This window comes from Acomys russatus, chromosome 14 (assembly GCF_903995435.1).
Source record: "Acomys russatus chromosome 14, mAcoRus1.1, whole genome shotgun sequence".
In the NCBI taxonomy this organism is placed as follows: domain Eukaryota; kingdom Metazoa; phylum Chordata; class Mammalia; order Rodentia; family Muridae; genus Acomys; species Acomys russatus.
The window spans coordinates 41121560-41146082 of NC_067150.1; the positions used below are offsets into that span (position 1 = coordinate 41121560).

General features: G+C 45.0%; 1 protein-coding gene across 17 annotated transcripts in view; it reads right to left on the reverse strand.

Moving 5' to 3' along the window:
* Ncam1 (neural cell adhesion molecule 1) overlaps positions 1–24523 on the reverse strand; it is a 297853-nt gene that overhangs the window by 44416 nt on the left and 228914 nt on the right. For 9 of the 17 annotated variants that reach the window (XM_051156392.1, XM_051156391.1, XM_051156394.1 and 6 more), the window contains exons 2-8: positions 20667–20741; positions 18841–19059; positions 17877–18020; positions 17211–17348; positions 16010–16127; positions 15373–15545; positions 7089–7231 (exon numbers count right to left, since the gene is read on the reverse strand). In XM_051156392.1, coding sequence (XP_051012349.1) covers positions 7089–7231; positions 15373–15545; positions 16010–16127; positions 17211–17348; positions 17877–18020; positions 18841–19059; positions 20667–20741 — 1010 coding nt within the window. Of the gene's footprint in view, positions 1–1160; positions 1191–7088; positions 7232–15372; positions 15546–16009; positions 16128–17210; positions 17349–17876; positions 18021–18840; positions 19060–20666; positions 20742–24523 lie in introns of all 17 variants that reach the window. The other 8 variants (XM_051156388.1, XM_051156387.1, XM_051156390.1 and 5 more) reach the window with 1 other exon arrangement.

Genomic DNA, 24523 nt, shown 5'->3' on the forward strand with positions numbered 1-24523 from the left:
AAGTGTTCAGATTAGATTTTTGAACCTCATATAAAGGCAGCTGGTGTGTGTGTGTGTGTGTGTGTGTGTGTGTGTGTGTGTGTGTGTGTCTATGTGGAAGTTAGATGCCAAACCCAAGTGTGACTTTTCAGGAGCCATCCACTTTGTGTTTCAAGAGTCTCTCACTGGGATTAGGGCACAGTGATTGAGCTAGCCTAGCTGGCCAGTGAGCTCACAGATCCACCTGTCTATTATCCCCAGGGCTGAGAAGCCAGCACTATGCTTGGCTTCTATCATCAATGCCAAGTACTTTACTGACTGAGCTATAACTTCCCAGTTCCAAGGGCAACTGGTTTTTATGCTATAATCGGTCGCCTCTAGTTACACAAACCAGGTAAAAACTGGTGGGCATGATTACATGAAGGGTCTTCAAGTGCAGCAATGAAATAGAAAGGTTGACCCTTAGCTTCAGTTTTCAACCGGAGTCCCATGTCACCTACCTACTGCAGTAGGTAGGCAAGGAAATTTCAAAGGCTAACTGCTACTGACTTTACAAAACATAAACCCATTTGTGCCAAAGAACTCCAATCTTACAAATTTAACGCTCCATAAAAATAACAGATACTTCGAACAGATCTGGAGAAACCGGTGAAAGATGTCTTGGGGGTTGCTTTTGACAGGAAATGCAATGTGATAATTTACCAAGGCCAGTCATTACCAAGTAAGTGAGCAACAAGATGAGTTGAGCTGGAAAGGAAAAGGCTGAGTGGGTTTTAGATCACTCACTCTGTGACTTTATGGTCCAAAGCCACAGCCACCAGATGAGAGTTTAAAAAAAAATTTTTTTTTTTCATTTCAAAATGCCTGGCTTGGGAATTGGGCAATTTATTTCTATCAATATAATTACCTGGGTATGAATTTTTTTTTTTTACCAGCACCAGCAAGAGAGTAAGTTCCCGTTTTAGAAAATAATAAAGATTTACTCCTCCACTCCCAACACAGCTTGCTTGCTCATCCTAAAAAGTGACACTATTGCTAGATGGTGTCTATTGCTATGGGCCTAATCTTTAATCTAACTAAAGTGCTCGTTAGGTTAGCAAGTCTGGTTATTAACTGTGATGGTGAGTTAAACTGGAATGCTTTCAGAGCTAGAGACCGGCTAGTGGTCAGGCAAGCTATACCTCTTGTTTCTCTGGTCGAGTCCACGAAGCCTGGAGAGAACAAGATACAAAACACAACAAGAAGGCAGTAAAATGTCACATGTTGCTTCAGAGAACTCATACTGCATTCCGTGCACATGCAGCTCCTTTGTAATTCAGAATATTTTTCAAGGCCCCTTTCAATAATATGATTATTCCCCAAATTTAATTTAGAAGTTAGCTGATGTTCAGCTCCCCCCAACCACCTTACGCATGTTAAATGTCTTATTCAAAGGTGAAGGCATTCTAAACTTTGCAGATATATACATAGTCAACTCCTCCTATGCTAAGAATCTTAAATAGACTTTGTAATATTTGGGGGCACTATCAGTTCTTATCAAATAATCTAGGGTTACCTAAAGAGTAGGTTGTTTTCCTCTACTGAGCGTGTTAGAGAGATCACACATATACCAAAGCCATTGAACGCTCATGCATTTTACAACTCAGCATGCATTTAATTAAAAGTGATTAAAAAGAGCGAGAACAAAGCAAGGAGTGGAGGGATACAATGAGTGTAAGAGTTTGAAGTCTTTGAGACTACGAGTCAGGAAGCTCTGAGGGTATTGAATGTTGGGTGGTGACAGTGGCACTTGAGAGCTTGAAGTGGGAAAGGTCCCAGATGGCATTTGAATGGAAGCATGGGCCTTCTTTATCCAACGTGCTACTCATGAGGGAGTGAGAAAACTCATACACATAAGGCTTTGGGGAACTTTCTGTTCAGGTCCCCGTTTGTTTATTTGCCCAGCATGTGAGTATCTACTCCGTATAACTTCTCTGTTTTCAATTTCCTAGTCATAGACATCAGAATAATATTGTTTTCTTTCCCCACTGAGGGGCATTCCTGACTGACTGTCCCTGATTTTCAGATGGCAAAGGACACAAAAGATGCTAGAAACAGGGGATGTGAATGAATTAGCAAACATTAAATGCAAGGCACTTTTGTGAGACAGGGGGACGGAAATGCTGGGTTACATCGCATGAGTTTGGGATGAGGGAAGATGTGAGAAAGAGGAACATGCACAGGCCAAGGTCATGGTGGGCCAATACGTCAGCTACGGGGGCCAGACGTACAACGCTAGAAAGCTTGTTTGTCACATGCCAGGGCTGTGTCAGTCTAGGCTTTTATTTCTTTTTTTTTTTTTAATGGGGCTATATCATATATGGTTGTTTATTTTCAAATTGTATTCTTCAGTATCTCGGTCCCAAGTAACTGGTGTTCTGTGGCTTTTAAAATAAGCTGTTGCTAGGGGCACAAGTGTCTAGTAGCCCAATTCTTCTCCCTGTGCCTGGTAGAATGCAGGAAATGTTTGTCTTGGTTCTCACAGTTCAGTGGTGTGGCCCCTTTAAGGCAACCTGATATTCAGATCTGTAAACTTAGGAAATAAATCAGGCTGTGATTATTATGCTCCAACTGTTACTAGTTTTTTGTTGCTTTGATACTTATTTTTGGTTTTATATACACATATCTAGTAGCTTCGGTGTATGTAAGTTAAAGCACTTCTACATGCACATTAAGCACTCTCTACATACACTTGTGCATATTGTCAACAGGTCAGGCTCTGATCACTCTATGCAAAACATTGCCTGATGTCTTGAAGTGGGCACTGGGCTAGCGTCCACTCTCCCTAGCGAAAAGAAAGGTTGAGCTTCAAAAGAATTCAGAAGCTCACAAAATGCTTCGTACATGCCCTATTTGTCTCTTCTGATCTTAGCTCCCCACCTTTCTTTTTCTGTACTGGTGAAGACCCATAGCCTTTCTATAGAGTCACCTCAAAGGCACAGAGACATTCAAACAGCAAACGATGGATGCCTTTTTCGCCCCCTTTGAGGGATGGAGTATGCAGATCATAATCCCTGGGTCTCAATATGTAAATTGTGCCTGGGATTAGCAACACTCAAACACCTGGCAATATTTAAGATGAATCTGTATAAGATGAGGAATGACATGACAGAGATGCATAACTTCTAACGAATAGCAGACACCTTCACAGGCATGTGAAGTCTAACCCATAATGATTTTCACCTTTCTCTTTTTCTCGGGACAGCAGCGATTGCTAAGAAGTAGACAAATTTCTGGATATCTGATCTACCTCACTGATCTTAATCACCCAAACAATCACACTCATCTTAGCTATTAGTAGTTGCTGTCCTGAGCCAACTGCACTTGCTGAAGCTTAACAGATTGATGAGACTCAGTCCAGAGCCATGAGCAAGGGTATGGTCTGGCTATACTCATCTTGAGTTCATTCCTTTTTCCCTTTTATAAGGAGGAATGATTCTATTAGCAAGTCACTACATCCCTGCCACCTCCTTCCAACGACAAGGGCAGTACTAGAGGCAATCAGTGGTGTGAAAGACAATGCTGCTGTGATCCATTTATTCTCCTTGCTGAAGGGACCTGAATCTCCAACAAAAGCTACCAGGACTACAGAACACTGTCGCTCCATGACACCGAGTACATCACTTTCTGAGCCACTGACTCGGAAGGAAACTGAGGTCTCTGAACTTGGACTTTGTCCCAGTCAATATTTTCCTCAGTGACTCAGATATTTTGAGTAGAGATCCACACAGGTCTGGAAGCAACGGTAACACAAATGCGAGGTGACAGATGCATTGGCAAAGCTGCTGAATTACGTGCACTTGAACTTCATGCTTAGTGCTAGGGTCGCCATTGGCTGTTCCACCTCATTACTTTTAACATGCAGATACAACATAAGGGGAACCATCTGAGCAGAAGTACTTCAACTTCCAGACTTGTAAGTAAAGTCCCCATGAACAGTCAGTCAACCCTAACTGCAAGATGATCTGAAATAGTAGTTCTCCAAGCAAGGAGTGTTTCAGTAATGGCTACAATTGGCATTTAGGGAGGGTTGAGAAATGGCAGATACTTTATAATGCATAGGACAATCCCAGTGAAGGGAGAATCATACATAGCCAAAGTGATTGTGGCTGAGGAAAAAAGCTGAAGCAAATGAAATACATATAAAATTCTGCATTGTTGCCTAAGCATTTAATTTCATGAGAGCAGGGCAGGAGATGAGTGGCCTAAATGTAGTCCATAAATAGACCTACATATTCTAGGTGACTGTGATGTGACATGATTCAAGGGCTAATGCTATTTTGACTACATGATGGTATCTGGATCAAGATGATAATCCTACTGAGATTGGTTCAGGTTGTGGGGTGGGGAGGATAAGATTTTATTGTGTGCTAGTAAAGTGATGCTATAAGACAAAGGGGGGGGGTATGGAAATCATGACATATGAGAAACAGTGGAAAACTGGGTGTGTGTTAGAGGAACAAGGCTGGCTGCTTTTCTTTCAGTGACTCCGACTCCAAGTGGCAGAGGTGGAGGGTTCTGAGTAGTAGCGGGGGGGAAAGAGAGCCCTTTGTGGTAGCATAGCCATCATGTGTCAGAGGTGGGCTGAGTGACCTGACAGGGGTGCTAGAAAGGAAGCCGGGTGGAACCACACAATCCCTAAAGGGATCTTCCAACTATTTCTTAGCCTGAAGTTTTGTGGATTTTAACTCTCAGGGGGTTTGTCTCACTCATTAGATAAACTGGTGTTCCTGTGACCTGCTTAGCAGGTTTTCTTCCATTCCTCTAACTCAATGGTACAGGTGGTCTTGAAACATAGTTACATATAATAGAGCTTTAGGTGGGAAAGAATGTGAGTAGAGGTTGCCATAGTAAAAATGACTTGGACTAGAGTTCAGCCTGCTCACGGACAGACCACGTTTCATCACTTCTAGCCGTCTACAGTATCAAACTGGCACCAAGCTTCTTTGATGTCAATATTTAATTGGTAGAAGTGGCAAATTTTATTACATAGGATTTTGGTTAGGCGAATACAGCAATGTGGCAACATCAGGAGCCTAGCTTGAGAACTGTTCTAACACTGACTGACTCATGTTCCGTTAATGCCACTTCAAGCAAGCCTGGAGCTAGTCTACAGTAAAAGACACTGTTATCTAATCTGTGCTGGGCTTGAGTAGCTATCTCAGATCAAGACAGATGATCGATAGAGAAAACTGAGTTGTTAAAAAAAATAAATCAGTACCAACGGGGCTTGAGAATGGCCTTTTCTGATGTCTTCAGTCTCAATATTTAGGGAGTATGACCGCATATTAGTTCCTAGCTATTTATTCTCATTTAGTAAAAATGAAATCGTAGGTGTGAGCCAGAAGTGCCAACCCATTAAAGACAAACCCCAAGTAGGCACAAATCTTAATAACCCTTCTTGTCTAGTTTAACTGTTGAGCTATTTCTAGAAAAGATACAGAACTTTAAAACGTCGTTCATCTGAAATAGATGTTTTTGTCCTTGGCTGTAGGTCAGAGATACACATTGGGTCACTTGGATGAATCTACTTTGAAATCTAATATAGAAAGACCGGCAAAGTGGTGGCCATGCGAATTAAGCCCTGAAATGTACATTGTCCATGTAACACCACAAAAGGAGCCAAAAAAAAAAAAAAAAAAAAAAAAAAAAAAAAAAAAAAAACCCTTAGCTGGGAATTGAGTTCCAGTGCATTAAAGATATTATCAAAGTAAACACCTCACTTCTTAATTTAGCTGGCTTTTGCAAATCAAACAGCATATGCGTGTTTCAAAAATATTTAGCAGTTCCTCAGTTGAGTTTTTGTTTAGTTAGATTCAAACTCTGGGTATAAAACTTGCAAAAAGAGGAATGGGGTGTTTGGAATCACGTTTTCTGTTCCTTTAGATTCTGCTTTGGTTTCTGTTACTGAGGCAGGCATCATTTCCTCAAATTCCAGTTTTAGCCCTGCTACTGAGTTCTATCCCTTTTGGCTTTATTTCAGTTTTTTTAAAAAGGGATTTTCTTTAGGTAGGCTGAAGAGTGCTGCATTATCTATCATGTTTGACATTCCGGTCAATAGGCAATCCATTATACACATTCTTTAAGGCTAAGGCTATTACTTCTGAGTAGGTAACCAAGTTTTGGCCAACCAAAACAAAGCCTATTATTACAGAAGATGTAACATCATACTGGAGAGGTGCCATAAAACCATTTCTTTTTCTTTATGCAGTGCTTCAGATTGAATTTAGGGCTATGTGCTCCGCTGTGTTGCTTGCCCTAACAAGATCTACACTGCTCTGAAAAGCAGCCCTTTTCCCTTGTTTCTCACTCACTAGCAAAGGGCTGCACGATGTGGCATGGTCACCCCAATATTTATATATCGCCACTGATAAAGGTAGCTTTTCCAGCTGCCTACAGATCACTGCACCTTAAAGTTAAATGTTCTCAGCCATTCTAACTTGCCAAGGATTTGCTGCCACGTTCTTAAACTTTAGTGAATACATTACAGAACCCAGGTGTAAGCATCATCATCTAGAAACTGCTAATTATTTTTGCCTTTAGAACAAAATGGAATCCAGATGTGACCAAGAATACAGGCAGACACAAAGGCAACCAAGCTTTTGTGCACAGGGTCCATACAACATGAGTATATGAGACGCGAGGAAGAGAATTAATAGTCATTCTGGTCCCTGCTGTTCCTGAGAGAGATACATTGCTGGGTGTGCCTGAGCTGATGGACACATCCTCTGGTGCCCCAGAATTTTGCTTGTCCTGGTTCCTCACAGCTCCACAAGCCTGGGCCAGAAACTCACTATTGCCTCCTCCCCAGAACATCTATATTGACCATGCCCACTACCAACACACCCTTGCCCATCTATCCAGGGAACAGTACCCATCTCACTGTGAGAGGATGTTGAGTAGACCACAGCAAGGCAGGCTGGAGGAAGGAGGGAGGTTGCAGGACCCGCTGCGGCTATGGGTGACCGCATCCCATCTTCCCATGTGCCAAAGAGAACCGGGCATGGCGTAGGCTTGAGGTACCTCAAGTCTGCATTCCATAGCCCTGAAACTCTTGGGCGACATTGTACCTTTTCTTCACTGCTGATGTTTCGAGTGGAAGTTCTCCAGGTGATGGAGGGGATGGGGTCTCCTGAGGCCTCACAGGTCAGAGTGACTTGTTCCTCTAGCTCCATGGCCGTCTGATTCTCTACATAGGTGATTTTGGGCTTGGCTGAAAAGAAAAAAAAATTAATTTTGATGATTTTTAAACTGGTTATTTAGCTCTTACGGTTTAAATGATAGCATGGACCTCTTTTAAAAGTTTTATTATTTACTAAATGTAAGTCTCAACTCTAGATATAGTAGGAGACACACATCTGCATCCCCAGTGGTTCTGGCAACATTGAAATGACTGTCATAGACAGACAATAAGGTGCTTGAGGCCTGCTGCAGAAGATTGCTGCCTGGGCTCAAGCCTGCACATGGAAATGGCTTTGGAGTTCGGCCATGAGGTTTTCAGCGGGTCAAATCTGGGTGGAATGGAGTCATTCTAAGTCCAGAAAATTCATTTAAGGAAAGCCAAGGTGTAAAAGGAGAAAGAAGAGAAGGTAGAAAGGGAGGGAAAAGGAGGGGGACAATAGATAGATAGATAGATAGATGATAGATACATAGATAGATAGATAGATAGATAGATGATAGATAGATGATAGATAGATGATAGATACATAGATAGATAGATAGATGGAGAGTTGTTTCATGGGACAAGAGGACAAAATTCAGCATCTGGGATTTTACTCATAAGTCACTGAGGCTCATGAGTGGAGTTTCATCAGAGTCACGAAGTGGTCACTGAACCCCAAGAACCCCAAGAAGGTTAATCTTGGGGGATTCTAGAAGGGAGGGAACCTAGAGGAGAAGCCGTTTTTGGAAGCTTTGGTTGCATGCTGCAGGAAAGGCTGAGGGCTGGGAGGAAGGAGCTGAGCTGAGTTCATTTTCCAAATGTTTGGAGTAATGTAAGGAACACAAGCATTCCAAAGCTGAGTTAAATGTGAAAACATTAGAGAAAATTGAATTTTCCTAATTTAAAACAATTATAGTCAGAAATTGCTAGACATTCCACAGAAGAGAAAAGATAAGGCTGCACGCACAACTTATTTCACTGCTAGAGAGAAAGGCGAGGCAAGAGAGACACGAAGCCAGAATGACAGGTGGCTTTTGAAATCACTACATTTCTTTTATATTTAAACTCATAGTAACTGCAAGTCAGCTAAGAAAATATGGCCTGAAGACATACAAATTGAAGTCATTCATGTTGTTTCAACAAATAAAAATCTGTGACAAATGGTCTACTTCCAGATAAAAATCACCTGCATGGTTCAAGTGGCTTCCTAAAGTTACCACAGGACACTTAGCAGATTGTTTTCTCATGGCTGGCACATGGACAAATGTTAGCCAAGTATGGCAAGGTGATGCTGAGACGATGGATCCCATTAGCTCTGGATGAAGCCTTCTGTAGGATGACTCTCTGCCTTATCTTGATAAAGATGCCTTGTAGGAAGTCACAGCTGACACGGTATGGAAGCGAGGGCTCACTGATATCAAATTATACATTTTAGAGAGCAAAATGAAGTGAAGTCAAATCAAGGCAAAATGTGAGTTGACTCTTGTGGGCTACTAAAGTGGCCCAATGAAGAGGAAAAGGGACAGAAGACAAGAGAACGATGGACTCTCTCAACAGCAACTTGGGGCTGGAGCTAGCCAGCTGTATGACGGCCGCATTTCTGGGAACTGTAACTTAAGAGTCTGAGATTTGGACAGTGTTATAGGCCTTCTCACGGCCCCCCCAGAACCCTGTCCTGTCAGTGAAACAGTAACAGAGGAAGGCCAGGTGCCATCTGTTAGCATCTGGTTTATGCGTCTCTGTCTCCGAGATGGCTACAAAGATTACATTGTACAAGTGTTTAGGAAAGGGGACTACATACTTCTACATTTTCTTTTTTGTTTGTTTTTGTTTTGTTTGTTTGTTTGTTTCTGGTTTTGTGTTTTTCAAGACTGGGTTTTTCTGTGTATCCTTGACTATTCTGGACTCACTTTGTAGACCAGGCTGGCCTTGAGCTCACAGGGATCTGACTGCCTCTGCCTCCCTGAGTGCTGAGGTTAAAGGTGTGTGCCACCACTGCCTGGCCTTTTCTACATTTTATTGAACACAGTGGTGTTTTGTTTTGTTTTTTGTAGTTTTGTTGTTGTTGTTGATTTTACAGGGGGTCACTATACAGCACTGGGTAGCCTGAAACTTGCTTTGAGACCAGCGTGACCTCAAACTCACAGAGATCCATTTGCTTTTGCCTTCCAAAGTGCTGGGGAAAAATGTGCTGCCAACACATTCTTTACAAAGAGGAATTTTGGTACAAAGAGATCTTTGGAAGGGGTGATTCGAAACCTGGCCCCGGAAGCAGTGCTGTTTGTCAGCACTAGAGGATGGAAGGCAGCGAATACCCTTTGGAATATCACAGGAATAGAGTGTGAAATGCCACAGGTATAGAGGCTTGACTGTGAAATGCCCCTGGAGGCTCATGCCTTGTTGCACTTGGTCCTCTGCTGGTGGCGCTGTTGGGAGGAAAGTTGGGGCACTTTTAGGAGGTAGAACCTAGCTGGAAGAAGTACATCACTCAGCCTTTGAGGTTTTATAGCCTGGCCTCACTCCCTGTTTCCTGTCCACTTCTTGTGTGTGGATGAGATGTGATCTCTGCTTCCTGATTGCTAGGCTGGCCTCCTGCTCCTGATGTCACGCCTTCCCATCATGCACCACGATATAATGGTACACTAGACTGTATCCCCTTTGGAACTGTAAGCCAAAACAAACCCTTTTCTCTTCTAAGTTCGTGTGTGTGTGTGTGTGTGTGTGTGTGTGTGTGTGTGTGTGTGTGTGTGTATTCTATCTAAGCAACAGGAAAAAATACAATAAAGATATTCTAAATAATTACATGGAGACAGAAAACAGTATTGGACAAATAGGAACACAGGCAGAGTCCTCTTGCTTGTAAAAGATTCCCTCCCACTCCTTGCTAGCACCAGGGTGATCTCTCCAAGGTTCATCTTCCCATGGTTTTTGTTCCAGCTTAAGCTTTACGGAGCCCAAGAGTTTCCATCTTCCTTCTGCTGTCTCTCTGCCTCCATGAGACCTAGTGCCTCCAATGGCTGCATGCCTCTTTGGATGAGCTACTTCTCTGTAACTGTTATAAGACACCATCACCAAGACAATTCATAGAAGAGTTTGTTTTGGCCTACAGTTTCAGAGGGACAGAGACTTTCATGGTGGACCCATTGCAACAAGCATTAGGCATAGCAGCAGGAGCAAGAAGCTGAGAGCTCACATTTTAAACCAAGCCGAGAGAGCCAACTAGGAGCAAGGTAAGGGGATAGGATATACTCTCAAATCCTGCCCCAGTGACTTACTTCCGACTGCAGGCCCATACTTTCTAACCTCTCCCAACAGCCCCACCAACTGGGCACCAGGTACCCAAATGCTGGAGCCCATGGGGGACATTTCTCATCCGAACCACTGCCCTCCTCACTATCCTGTGATGACTGCAAACTAGTCCACACCTCTGCGGTCTGCCTCTCAGCAACAGCCTAGCCCAGGCCACTCCCATGCCCAGTCTAAGAAGAGCCCAGAGACCTTCTCCTTCAGGCCCCTAGTGGTCTTTTGCTGTCTCTTGCCATCATTCAGTTACGTGAGTCAGGTAACTAAGACTTCTGCCTTCCACAGAACTTGCCTCAGCCCATAGCGGCATGAGATGCCAAGATCATTAGTACAGGCTTACCTTATCTGCAGAGACAAAGATACTTTTTCAGAAGAACCTATGAAGAAGATAGGACCTCACAGCCAATGTAGAATGCAGCTACTTATGGAAAGGAGCCTGAGGCTGCTAACTAGGGCTCTTATATGGCAGAACAGGTCCCTATCATAGGGTGCCACTTAGTCATGTTTTTTACACACTGACTGCTACCCATTCTAAAGCCATCAGAGGTCTGATCCCCTCTTTGCTACCCAAGGTGTAGGCCTCTCTCCTCTTCAACATCATTAAGGTTTCCTGCTGCTGAGCAAACCTTCTCAATCTACCTCAAGGATGACCCATGCCAGCAATCTACAAGGGACAGGATAGAGAGCGAAGAAAATGCTCTAACCACTGGTTCACCGGGCTCTCTCACTCCATACTAGTTGCTTCAACCGATGGAGGAGACCAATAGGAGGTGGAAGGAAAGGAGGATTAGAAGATAGAAAGGAGAGAGACAGGGGCTCACGAAAGCTGGAGGAGCTCCCCTGCGGCATTGTGGAGGATACCGATTCTGAATTTGATACAGCTGGTACAGGTCCATGATTTCCTTGCGGTCTCTCTAAGAGCCTAGCCATCTCTCCTCTGCTTGCCCTGTTTGCTGTATAGAGGACATTCTAGCAGCCTTGAGGAAAAATAATGGTGGTGGTGGTGGTGTGTGTGTGTGTGTGTGTGCGCGCGCGCGTGCGCGCGCAGATACACAGGAATGTAGGGATGTACGTATTTGTTTAGGATGAAGTCTGGGGAGACAAATGCTGTCTTGCCTGTTTCTTCATCTTAATTTCTCTTTTCCTTATCACTTCTCCTAGGCCTTATCCACTCTGCTCATTTTCCCACAGCCCCACATAACCCCTCATTTGCTACCTGTCCTTCCTGCCTGAGCCGGTCATTACCACCAAAGGAGCCTGGGAGGGGAACAAGAGCTGTTCTCATCTAGCTACGCTAGAGCTGAGTGAGTTCCAGAGAGCAGCCTCCTAATGCTGGGTTGTGACCCTATGAAGTTACACAATTGCAAAGCAGAGGTGACAAAACGTTTGGCAATAGTGAGATGTTTCCGGACATGAAAAGACCAGAAATTAATTCAAAATCAAATGCAAAATCCTAAGTTACTTCTGGCAGTGTTCGCCCATGTCGGATTGTGTGACTTCACTGCAGCCTTGGTTCTTAGCGCTCAGCATGCATATGCCATCCTACCACACAACGCGAACAAACACTGGCTGCAAAGCCTCGGCTCAGATTCAAGACTATTGTATGTTATGAATTGTAGTGTTTTTACTGCACATGCAAAGTTTTCTGCTCTTATGGAAACAGAATGGCTTAATTATGTAAAACAACGACTTCAAATATTTTCCTACCATCATTCCTCAGCATGTAAGTATCAAATTAGTGTGTCTTTGGATAGTATTGTGTTAGAACGCTTGATTTTAAAAATTGCTATTTGGGCTGCTGACTTGAGTCTCACAGAAAAATTATTCAATGAGTTTTGGCTTGGGATTGGAGACAGAATTTCCAACAATTTCTGAAATGGCCCTAAACAAATTTCTGCCATTTTGTGCTGTGTATTTATGCAAAGTGGTGTTCTCAGGCTTGATGATTATAAAAACAAAAACATCAAGCAACTCTGAAGAACACTGAAGACATTCTGTGTCCTGTAATAGCAGATATTCAGCCAAGATCGAATTCTTTATTAAATAAACAAGCATGCCCGCCTCATTGGTATGCAAATGTGCTTTCAGTTTTTAAGTAAGTGGAAAATCATATGTGTACCAAAACCATAGTTTGTTTAAAGATTTCTTAAAACTTCAAAAATTCCTCAGGTAAAAAGTGGAAAACATCTGGAGAGCCCACGAGCAGCATGGTGGTTGAGGGACAGCACAGCATCTCTCACATTCCTACCCATTCCTGAGGCCAGGCAGAGTTAGCAAGGTGCTGATAGGCTGCACGGAGATGTAGCCACCACTACTATCCCAGGGTATGGACCGAGAAGCCAACATTGTGGCTCCTTTAAGGAGTACCTGTGCTCCCTGTCGCATTTGCAAAATAGGAGCAATAACTGAGGCACTTAAGTGGCTGTGGTGAGGATTGGAAGGACATATTTGTGGCTATATGGCATGGCCTAGGATAAGTGCTCCTTCTGCACTGTCTATTGCTGTCATTATCATTTGATGGGGACAATGCTTTAAAAAGTTTCCCAGAAACAAGCGAGGCCAACTTGATCCCAGGATCATCTCTCTAGGACATGGCTCATGCTTCAGTCAAATGAACTCATGGCTGTTCCTTCAATTATTCACCTCCTCCTCCCAACTGTCCTAGGAGCTAAAGGCATATGCGTGAGCCAAACAGGCAGAGTCCCTGTCCACAGCAGCTCAAATGCAACACAGTACATTTTCCTCAACTCTGCCTAGGGCAAGTAATGCCTGAAGCACTTGCCCTGCCATTCTATATTTCATGCAGTGCATCATTTTGATGACTAACTCTTGCCGGACACGATAGGAAATGTTTTGCTATAAAACACCATCACACTGTTGCTATGGAGTCATTATGGGGGGAGGGGACTGTCATTTAAAATGTCAGCGTTGGACATCTATACACGCCTGTGAATCTACTGATGGGAGCAGACTCCGTGAAATTTTATTTTAAACTCGGCAATGGCCTGACACACAGTAGACACTCAAGTGGACAGTGCAGATGGACAGTATCTATTCTTTTTTTGTGTGTTTATATGTTTATCTCTATCTTTGTGTTCTCGGGGTCCATTTCTACTTATCTCTCTAGCTACTCTAACTGCAAAGGCTGTCAATATTTAGTCAACGAAGGGATAAATTAACAAATAACCTAGAAGACAGCATGATGGGGGTGGGGGAGATTCATCTGAAGTAGAGAGAAAACAGCATCACTGATGGGCTTTTATGGGTTAGGAAGTCAGCTCACTCAGTGAAGTGTTTGCTTTGCAAACCTGATAATCTTAGCCTGAACCTCAGACCCACATTTTTTTTTTTAAATCAAAACTCTGGGTTTAGTCGGCTGCACTTGTAGTTCCAACATGGGGAGATGAAGACAGGCAGATCCCCGGAGTTTTCTGCTAGCTAGCCTAGCTGTATTAGCAAGTACCAGCTTAATGAGACCCCTATCTTCCCAAACAAGGGGATGGCACCTGAGCAATGACATCTGTGGCTAACCTTCGGTTTGCGTCCTCATGGACATACATGTCCAGCTGCACACACATATATGCCATATATGTACACATGCTCATGTTTTTCATGAAGTTTAATGTTTTTTTCTCATGACCTATTTGTAGACCCAGCTGTCATCAAAGAACAGAAGATATTCACCTGTGATGATCAGGGTCATTGGCATAAAAGCACCTGATTTTCAATAGCACATTTGCATAGAGTTCTCTCCATCAGTCTAAACAAGCAGATCCCAACCCTGGCTCCTAGGTGTACATTTTACCAGCTGGGAGGGACAGGGACCAGAGAGGTTTCTCCAGCCTCATGCTAACCAGCATGCTCTACAACGAAGCACTTCAATTGTACCTTTCAGAAAGATAAACAGGGACCATTTGAGAGCCCCTAGGGTACACCTTTCTTTGCCACAAATTCCATTTTGCACAAGCAGGCCAGAAATGCATTTTAATTCTGATTTACAAAGACAAAGTGGATGGTGACATGAAAGCTTTTCCTGTGACTTTCTATTACAGTGGCACACAAGCCAGGAGTCAGGGCAAAAAAGATGAGGCCACCGACCAGGCACTGATATTTACTGAGGGACCATGAGTGAGTCTGGAGCTGTTTAGAGGACCAGGGATAAAGGAGCATCTAAGACAGCCAGTGTGCTCCCAACACACTTAGAATGCTGATAGAGATAAACAATCCCTCTCAAACAAACACGGCAAGAGGAGTAGTAAATCCTGAGGGCAGTCAGGAGGGCAGTAGCTGGCGTAGGGAGAGGCAAAAGCAGACTGCTGAGGAAGAGTTCACAGGGAAGTTGCCCTTGAGCTGAAATCTTCATAATGACAAGAAGAAGACTGCTCAGCTCTTAGGGAACGAGAGTCCTGGCAGAAGAGTCTCAAAAGCCATGTCTCTGAGATAGGGAATTTGCTCTGAGGCAGAGACAGAAAGGAGGCTGGCATGATGGAGAGCCTTTTCCGTGGAGCAGAGGAAGGGAAAGCTGGGGCTAGAGGACAAGGCAGGAGTTAGGGTACACCGGGCCTTGGGGTCAGGCTGGCGTTGACTTTCATTGCAACAGGGATCTTGGAAAGAAGACTGGCATGGAGAGCATTCTGGCTGCCATGAGTAGACAAGACTGAAGGGAGCCAAGGTGAGGAGCAAGGAGACCAGCTAGGAGGTTGTGTGTTATTAAAGAGGCCTGACTGGTTTCCTGGACTGAGGCTTAGGTGTCACAGCAGGCAGCAAATGGTTGCCTCAAGGATGCATGCCACAGCAGTGCGGGCACACCTTTCTGACGGACAGAACATGCCAAGTCAGAGGAATTTTGGCCAAACAGTGGCCCTGACCCCACACTACACTGTACCTACCAAAGACCTTGAGGTGGATGGAGGCGTCCTGCTCGCCGGCCTTGTTCTCAGCAATGCACACGTACTCAGCCTCGTCGTTTTTGTCCACATTTGTGATGGTCAGCTCAGAACTGTCATCACTGAAGATGTGCTTCTCGTCATCTTCCTCCTCGTTCTCTATGGGTTCCCCATCCCTACACAGAGCGGAGATGCAAACGGTAGTGACTCTGAGCGTGAGGGTTAAAGGGGTTTCATTTGCGTTCAGTTCCCGCAGAATGCGGACTGCTTATGGGACAGGCTCAGTCTACATACAAGGGAAAGACTTCTGAGTAGCACTTCCTTTTATATGCTTTTTTTTTTTTATACCACACCTCAATCTTTTGAGTCCGTGCAAAGGCTATCAGTAGCAGTCAGAAAGATTTCATAGAACTATCACCGAAAGGCACATCTGTCCCTGCCCCCACAAAACTGAAAAAAAAAAAAAGGAAGAATAATATAAAACACGGAGGAGGAGAACTTCCCAGGAAAGAACCATTCCTCACCCTGGTATTTTAGGAACTCCATACTCATGCCACTGAAAAGCTGACAGGCAGTGGGTTCTATGGGTTGCCTTCTCCTCTTGCCCACCCATGACCCAAGGCACAAACCAGTTTCTTACTTTGTCCAGCTCATGGTGGGCTCTGGGAAGCCATCAGCATCACACACCAAGGTGACAGATTGGCCCAGGTTGGCAGTGGCATTCACGATGCTCTGTCTGGCCTGGACGGTGGGTGGTACTGAAGGAAAGAAGAATGTCAGGAGTAGTTGTGCAAAACTTAAAAGAACCCGATGGATGGCTCTGAGTAGAGGCATTTGGAGGCCCACGGGTCACAGTGTCACTATCTGGGGGTTAAAAGTCCTGGGCATCTATAGTTTTAGTGTAAGGGAGCTAAACTCACGTGGCATTCTAAATAAGTAATGTGAAATGAACAAAAACTTGCCCACAAGTGTACATTACTGTTTTTAAGAATTCAGCCGCTATATTGAGTCTTAACTCATGTCCATGTGGTATTTGATTTACAGTGGCTATTTGTTGTGATATATTTTCTCAATCAATACATACTACTATGTAACTACGAGGATTGGTGGGACTTAATGTTAAAAGGAGGCTCCGCCCTCCATACTGGCAAAAGTTAGAAGGTGCACTTCCTGAGGGGTGTCAAGTTGGTACCGGCTTCCGAAAGACACCAGCTCAGCAGAGTGACATTTGACTGCAACTGTTATAAACAACTCTGTGCACAAAGTGCTCCCACTGAAGGAACAAGAGAGGGAGAGTTTGGCAAGGAAGCACATATCAATAACCAAAACAATTCAAATGTGATTTACTTATTTTCTTAGCACTGACATTATAATTTCCTGTAAACATCCTGCAAATGTCAGATCGATGAGATGGGTGTGTTTATTTGACACTGCAAATTAAGATTAATAAGCCCACAGACCATGAGGCCGACTATTCTGAGACCTGAATTGATTGCAGTATTTCTTTTTCTGCCCACCAAACCAAGAGAACTAACTTTCTAATGATGGGGACATCAAGGACACTGGGGACAAAGAAGGATTTGTTAGCAGAATGGGGAGTTACTAGCCCTGCTTAGACAACAGAGGGCATTTAATAGGCACAACTGAGGGGAGACACCAAAAACTAGTGAGTTGACAAGAAAATGCCCCCCTCCCAGAGCTTGTGTTGGTGAGGAAGAGACCCTCCTGTAGTGCAGGAAAGACATGATGGAACAGGCCTACACCTGAAGGATCTGGAAGAGAAGGTCCCAAGCAAGCCCTGGTTGTAGCAATGGAGGGAACAGGAAGAACAGAACCCTCACCATTCACAATGACCTGAATGTCCTTGAAGTTGATCTCCCCACGGGCCAGGATCCTGCCCTCACATCGGTAAGTGCCCTCATCTGTCTTCTTGATGCCCCGGATCTGCAGGTAGTTGTTGGACAGGACTATAAATCGGACTGGAAGAGACAAGAGGCGGGTTCATCCAAGGTCAGTCTGAGAACGCTACAGTCAGGCAAGCAAACAGCTGAGCCTCCTGCCCTTGCCTTTTATTGGTTTCATGTTTTGTTACTTTTGAGACAGAGTTTCACAACATAGCTCTCCAGCCTGGAACTCACTAAGAAGGCCAGGTTAGCCTCAAACATAAAACCATTCCCCTGCATCAGCTTCTAGATGCTGGAATTACAGACACAGGATGCAACCTGGCTGTCTCAATCTTTCTTTTATCTTCAGTGTTATGGGGTTTGGTTTTAGGCTGAAATGAGAAAAGACATCCCTGGTCCTGAAATACAGATGAGACCAAGTCAACTAGGGATGCTTTGTCTTTTGCTTTGGAGAGGCAAGCAGGTGCTTGGACACACTAGTAACATAAACACATCTGTCTAGGACCCAGAAATTACATGTTGGCTCTGTTTAATGGAGTGCCTTAGGGACTGGGTAGGGGTGGGAACCTAGGGGGTCTTGGGGCTCATGGGAGCTCGTCTTACCATCTTTTTTCAGGATGACATCTCGGCCTTTGTGTTTCCAGATGATGGTTGGGGGCAGAGAGCTGACCACATCACACACGATCACAGCATCTTCCCCTTCCTTAAACTCCTGTGGGGTTGGTGCATTCTTGAACATAAGCTTCTCTGAAAGACAGCAAGAGGAGCAGAGTGAGGGAAAAAATTCCTTCTCATTGGAACTGTGCTGCCTGGCTTTCAATGCCAGGACAGTTCCTACCCATAACTAAGCGGTATAAGAGGGGCTCCTGCTTAGCACTGTGTCTTTGACTGATACAGAACAGCAGGCATTAAGAGGAGGTTATAGAAGGGAACGGGCTCCCTGCTGTAGTGACACACCACGGTGAGTGCTGTGTCATCCCTACTGTGACAATAAGGGTCATTGGTTATTATTTTTGTCTCCCACTCTGACCCCACCCCAATTTTCTTGCAGCAGAGAGAATTCTGAAGAGTGACTGCCAACTTCATGGCAATCAATGCTGTGGCAATCAACCCTTACCTACCATGACTTGAGCCAACGCTATGTACAGTCAGAAGGCAATGGGATGTCATTGCCAACCCAGCTTTCAGTAGCAATGGGAACTACCTGCTCTGAGCAGCATCAAGTGTTCCCAGAGAATGCTTCATCTCACTAGGTCACTGGGCTGTATGAGAAGCAAGGGTCTGTCATTGTCACTTAGAAGACATGGCGGGACCAATGATAGCCCTCTGGGAACTGTGTAGCTCTTGGAGAATGGAGGACAGTGGGAGTGTGGTGACAACTGGTAGAAACCAGACTTCTGAGGTCTGGGCTGATGACAGAACATTTGAAAATATACCAGATCTCTTAGCAACAAGGAACTACCAGGCCCTTCCTGGTCCTCCTGTTGCCATCTCTCTGCTTTGGCTACCCGCCCATGCGTCTCTCTAACAAAGGTGGGAGTGGAGGAGTGCATGTGAAGGCTCTTACGGAAGATCTTCACGTTGACAGTGGCCTCGGACTGGGTGCCATCCTCGGCAGTGACCACACACTTGTAAATGCCAGCGTCGTCGATATTGGCGTTGTAGATGGTGAGGGTGGAGGAGTCATCGTCATTCCACACCACTGAAATCCGCTGCTGGTTTGGGTTGAGCTTTTCCCCATTGGGGGAGAACCAGGAGATGTCCTTATCTTTGGCATCTCCTGCCACTGAGGAGGAAGAGATTACTTTCAGAGCACAGAAAGTGAGAAGGTTAAGCCCTCCCAGAGTGTCAATGGCTACCCAGTAAGAGCTCCTGGGTGGCAAAGACTGGAAGGCTGGAAAGGGACCTCTACTGTGAAACATTTTGCAGCTCTGCTCTTTGTCTGCTTGGTTGTATACATAACAACTTGTAGAGTTGAAAGAACTCACCAGCTGCCTGTGCCTATAGTATTCTCTTAGTGGTCATGACCTTGGGGATTGAAACAATATTTGTTGCAAATTCACTGTGCACCATACACTAAGCTAGGAATGAATGTGCATTATGCACTGGGAAATAAAGGGGGTTAATTTATCTAAGCCCTGATCTCTAGGACCTGGTTGGCCTGAACCAACTGATCAGGATGTAAAGGATGGACACTGGTCATCTTCTGAGTTGATGATAAGAGAAACTGGGTAATCCAAGAGTTAATATTACAGACATTTTAACTGTAGCAGCTCTGTTTGAACTGATATCAATGACATTCTGATGCCTGATGCCTTAAATGCTCCAAGGAAACAGAACACCAGCAGATGCCTCCTCTCTTTGGGCAATTGTGAGGGACACTACTGTTGCTCAGCTGCCTAGAGGGCAGACCAGGTCAGGGTGAACAGTTCTTCAGTCCAACGCTCCTTCTTTGTCTTGCTACCTGTATGGGGGCACCAGCCCGTCCTGCCTAGCCCCATGCAGTTGCTTGGTATGGAAATGTAGTCTTCCTTTGGGGACCCATCATGTTTTCAATAAATATCACAATTTGGAAGCTGTGCTGTAGGCACTGAGTATCTTTAGATCACTGAAAACTGTTGGAATGATGGCCGAGCTAGAGCAAAGGGACTCAGCAGCCACACCCCTCTGACCAGATGCAGGTCATGGTTGCAGTTAGAGCTCCTTTCCACCAAAAGCTGCTTGTTAAACAACACAGCTTCCACCTAGCTCAGTTCGTTCCTGTTTTGGCTACATTCCAAATCCCAGGCACACCATCTATAAACACCTTGAAGCCTATTTCCTCGACAGCATGGTTCCTGTCAGGATGATCATCAGGGGTATATTTCCCAAAGAAGCAGTAAGAACATCAGCTATGGCACATGCCAGAGCTGCACACATGTGCAGCAGTGATGGTACAGAATGCATTTGGTATTTGGATCCATCCTGGAAATCCAAGATAGGTGTTTTCACAGGAACTGCTACCTATGTTCAATGTCCTTTCAAGCCCTTTTTGGATTTTTGAGGTCTGAGGTGTTCTAAGTAATGGGCCTTGGCCTGATCTATGGAGACACCCTTTCTATGCTCTTCCTGCTTTCCAGAACTGTACCTACAGACAAGATACCAGATCTGAGATGATTCACCCCCTGGGGTGTGTGGTGATTTTCCTACAAAGCCGTTTGAGAAGCTCCATTGTCAAGCAGAAATGTAGATGGCATGTGACTATGAGAGGAAGGTCTCTGAGAATGTTCTGTAATACTGTTGACCAAGCAGAAAGCAGTGGCCAGAATTCTAGGCCTGGTACTCTTGGCTCCTACTCTGAGCAATAGGTTTTGGAGGCAAGCTTGGGGATGTGATGGGACCTAGGACACTTGCCTTGACACAGGAAGAATTTGGACTCTCCAACGCTGATTTCTCCTTGGCTAGGAACAATATCCACCTGCAGGGAAACTGGGGGGGGAAAAAAAAAAAGGAAAAATTCAGTTCAAACGTATCTTTAAAATTTTGAGCCCAAACCCCGTAACTTTCACTCAAAAACAGGATTTTCAAGCTCGGTTTTAAAAAGACGAGGTTTATTTGGCTTCTGAGAACTTGCCACTATCAAAGTAACTTTACACAGGAGTCAGACGGAGACACAGCCTAGACCACTCAGATAGGAACTCTTATCTGCTGTCAGAGTGCAAGGGCCCCCTTGGTGACTGACTAAACAACTATGCTTTGTGTTCACAGAAAGAGCTGGCTAGCCAGTCCCCTTTGGGCGTCAGTCTGAAATGTCTCTAGGGCTATTAAGAGCAGGGATGCCTGTCACCTCAGAACTATGCAAAGAGATAGCTTGCACATTCCCTATGATGCCACAGTGAATCAGACCCATTCTGAAGCAGGGGTGCCCATGAGGGTCCACCTTACCCCACAACCTATAACCATCACGCCCATCTCCAGCGCTAGAAACAACATTGGTACGCCAATCAGTCTGCCGCGCCTCTGAAACCCCACGGCCCGTGCTTTGTGGAATTCTTTGCATCCCTCGGCTACTTTCCCTGAATTTTTATTTGAATATCCATGCGCTCAGTCTTCCCATGGCACTGATAAGAAAAAATACACTAACGCTAGATCTCGCCGATGCCCGCTTTACTCTGCTTCCCGCTTATCCCCTCAGAGCAGATAACAACTGTTCGTGAACATAACAGTTTTAGGATAAGGAAAGCAGAATGCTTTATTCATTTGAAATCAACTTCCTTCTGCCTTTGCTCTCCTTAAGTAAATCTGAAAGGCAGAGGCTAGTACACATTGGGTGCAATGGAGGGAGCTCCTTAGAGCCATTATGAAGCCGCACCCCACCCCACCCCCCACCCCCCAAAAAACCCTAGGCTGGGTCAGAGACTTTGAGCTCTTCCTTCCAACAGCCATTTTCTGTTCACAGTAGAAGAGGGAAAGCTTGTTGCCATGGTAACCGGCTCACTGGCAGGGCTCGTGCAGCAGCTCCGGCAAGCAAGTATGGGCTCCTGAGACAAGAGACCACAGTTGTGCTCAGCAGAATACAGGGATCAAAGGGCCTGCCTGGGGCTAGAAAGGGAGTGCAAGGGGGGGGGGGCGGGTAGACAGAGTATTGGGGGTACAGCTTTCCTAATCATCCTACTGACAGACAAAGCAGGTCCTGAGAAATCCAGGAGATGCTGCAGAGTGAAAGAGGTGAGGTGGAGCCAGCTTGGAGAAAAAAAAAAAAAAAAAAAAAAATGGAAGGAGGAAAAGGAGGAAGGGGTGGGGTTCAGGACCAAGGAGGGGAGGGGGCTCAGTGCTCCTCCAAGGATAAGAGGCTGGGTTTGGGAATATTCAAACACTGAACCGGAGGAAACAGTACAATAATCTAGGGGCTCAGTCACCTCCACTTTGCTATTGCCAACCAGTCTGGGAATCCGGGCTGAATTCTTTTTTGTTGTTGTTGTTTTGGTTTTGTTTTTGTTTAATTTTTTTAGTTTATTAATTTATTCATAATACATCTAGATTGTTAGCCCTTCCCCTGTTTCCTCCCATTCTTCCCTCCCTCCCATTTCTCCCCTTCTCCCCTCCCCTATGTCTGTGACTGAGGGAGACCTTCTCCCTCTATATATGCTCTCAGAATATCAAGTCTCTTCTTGGTAAGGACTTGTCCTACCCACCCGCAACCTTTCTGTGTATGGCCTTTGTTCCTGAGTCATGATGCTGGCCAAGACTGAGTCCACAGGTCCAGATTTGCAACCAGCTGGGGTTGCTTTCCTCACCAGTCTTCTGTAGCTGGAGTTAGGTGATGCTCAGTTGCACACTGACATTTGGAAAGGGTCTCAGATGTCACCATGATCTGCCTCTTCACTCTCCCAAGAGGGACAAGCACTGCAGTGATTCCCTTACAGTCACTTGTAGTTACATGTGAGCATGGCTCTCATCTCAGGTAAGTTCTCTCTCCCTTTGCAGTGCAATCTTTGTGAAGAGGGAAGATATTCTCTTTGAATGTCAGAAACCATCTGGGCATGCTGAGTGACAACCCTTAGTACTGACATTTCTCACGGAGTTGGAAAGACCACAGTTAAGCCCCTTTGGTATTCTGAGAGCTTGGGGCATAGCAGAGGCGGCTATAAGGCTACAAGCTGTGAATTTGAAGGCCAACCAGAGCCTCTTCCATTGCTTTTGGTGGCTCACACTTCATGGGACGGACGGTACTTTGAAGTCTGGAAGTTGTTCCTCCTCTATGACTTGCCTGAGCAATAGATATTCTTCTGTGGAGTTTCCAAGGGCATTTTCTACTAGCAGAGGCATACTTCTGTCTGCAAAGTTCACTGCCCATATGCTGAGCATTAGCTGTCGGCTTCAACATATGGATCCCGTTACCCCAATAACCTCACTGCTGGAGAATATTCTTATTCTGAGTGAAAAAACAGCCTTCACTTTTAAAAAAAGCTCCTTTCAAAAAAAAAAAAACATGACTCTCAAGGGGGAGTCAAGCCGAGGAGCTTTCATACCCAAATGTGGCCAGGATCTATCTATGGACAACTGAGAGAAAGAGAAATACAAATTTCAAAGGAATTCCCCGCTTAACAGGATCCCTCACACACATTTATCATCAGTTCTAAAAACAGAACTCTTCCCCGGAGACGGCTGGCCCTTTGCACACAAGGAAAAGAGACTGACTTCTCTCAAGGCACCAGCTGGGTCTGGAACAGAGGAGCCTAGACACTCTGCAAACAATGCTTGGATGTTTTAGACTATAGTGAGTGGCAGATCTTTCTCCTGCACATGCCAAACTTTGAAATATTAGGTCTAATAAGGAGATGTGGAAACTTCATGGTAAACCCAAACTCTGCCTCCCTGCTTGACCCTTCCCTCCGTGCCCCCCCCCCCTTTTTTCATTGTTTGCGATAAAATCTCCTGAATCGTGTCTCACCATCCTCAAGTTGTGTGTGCAAGATAATTTTAGCCTGGCACAATGCATACCTTTAAAGACACTTAATGCAAGCGTTGCTCGCAAACCATGTGTCTCGTGCCCTGCTTTGCTTCAGCCTTCTCTGCATAAACATTGTCATGTGAGCTGCATATGAAGATTCACACCCCAAACCCAGATGTTTGGCCCTGGGTGGGCTTTGGCAGCTGGGATGACACTGTTCAGTAGTTTCCATGTTCTCATCTTCTCATGTCTCCACCAAGCCCACCTGCACAGCCAGCCTGCACTATCGATCTTCTAATGGTTCAGAGAGATAGAAAAGACCAAGGGTGCTGTATCGTTTGCAGAAGAGGACACTGCGATGCAGGAAATAAACTACCTCACTCAGACGATGAGCAACTCAACTAAGAATGAAGGAAGGAACATCACCTAATCCCAATGCTCCAGTTCATAGGCCTCCACTTTATAGCCACTTTGAACGCCCCCTATCTCTGCGTGTGGTGTGTGTGTGTGTGTGTGTGTGTGTGTGTGTGTGTGTGTGTGTGTGTGTGTGTATGGGTGTGTGTGCATGTGTGAGCGAGTGTGTGTGAGAGTGTGTGAGGGCATGTGCATGTGTGAGTGTGTGTGTGTTATGTGGGCCAGACGTCAGTCTCATGTGTCGTTACTCAGGAGCCATCATCCACTTTGGTTTTTGAGCTAGCATGTCTCATTGGCCTGGAGCTCATCCAACTAGGCTAGTCTGGCTGGCCAACAAGCTCCAAGGTTCCGATCTCCGCTTCCCCAGCAGTATTAAAAGTGCACACCACTACAGCAGGCTTTT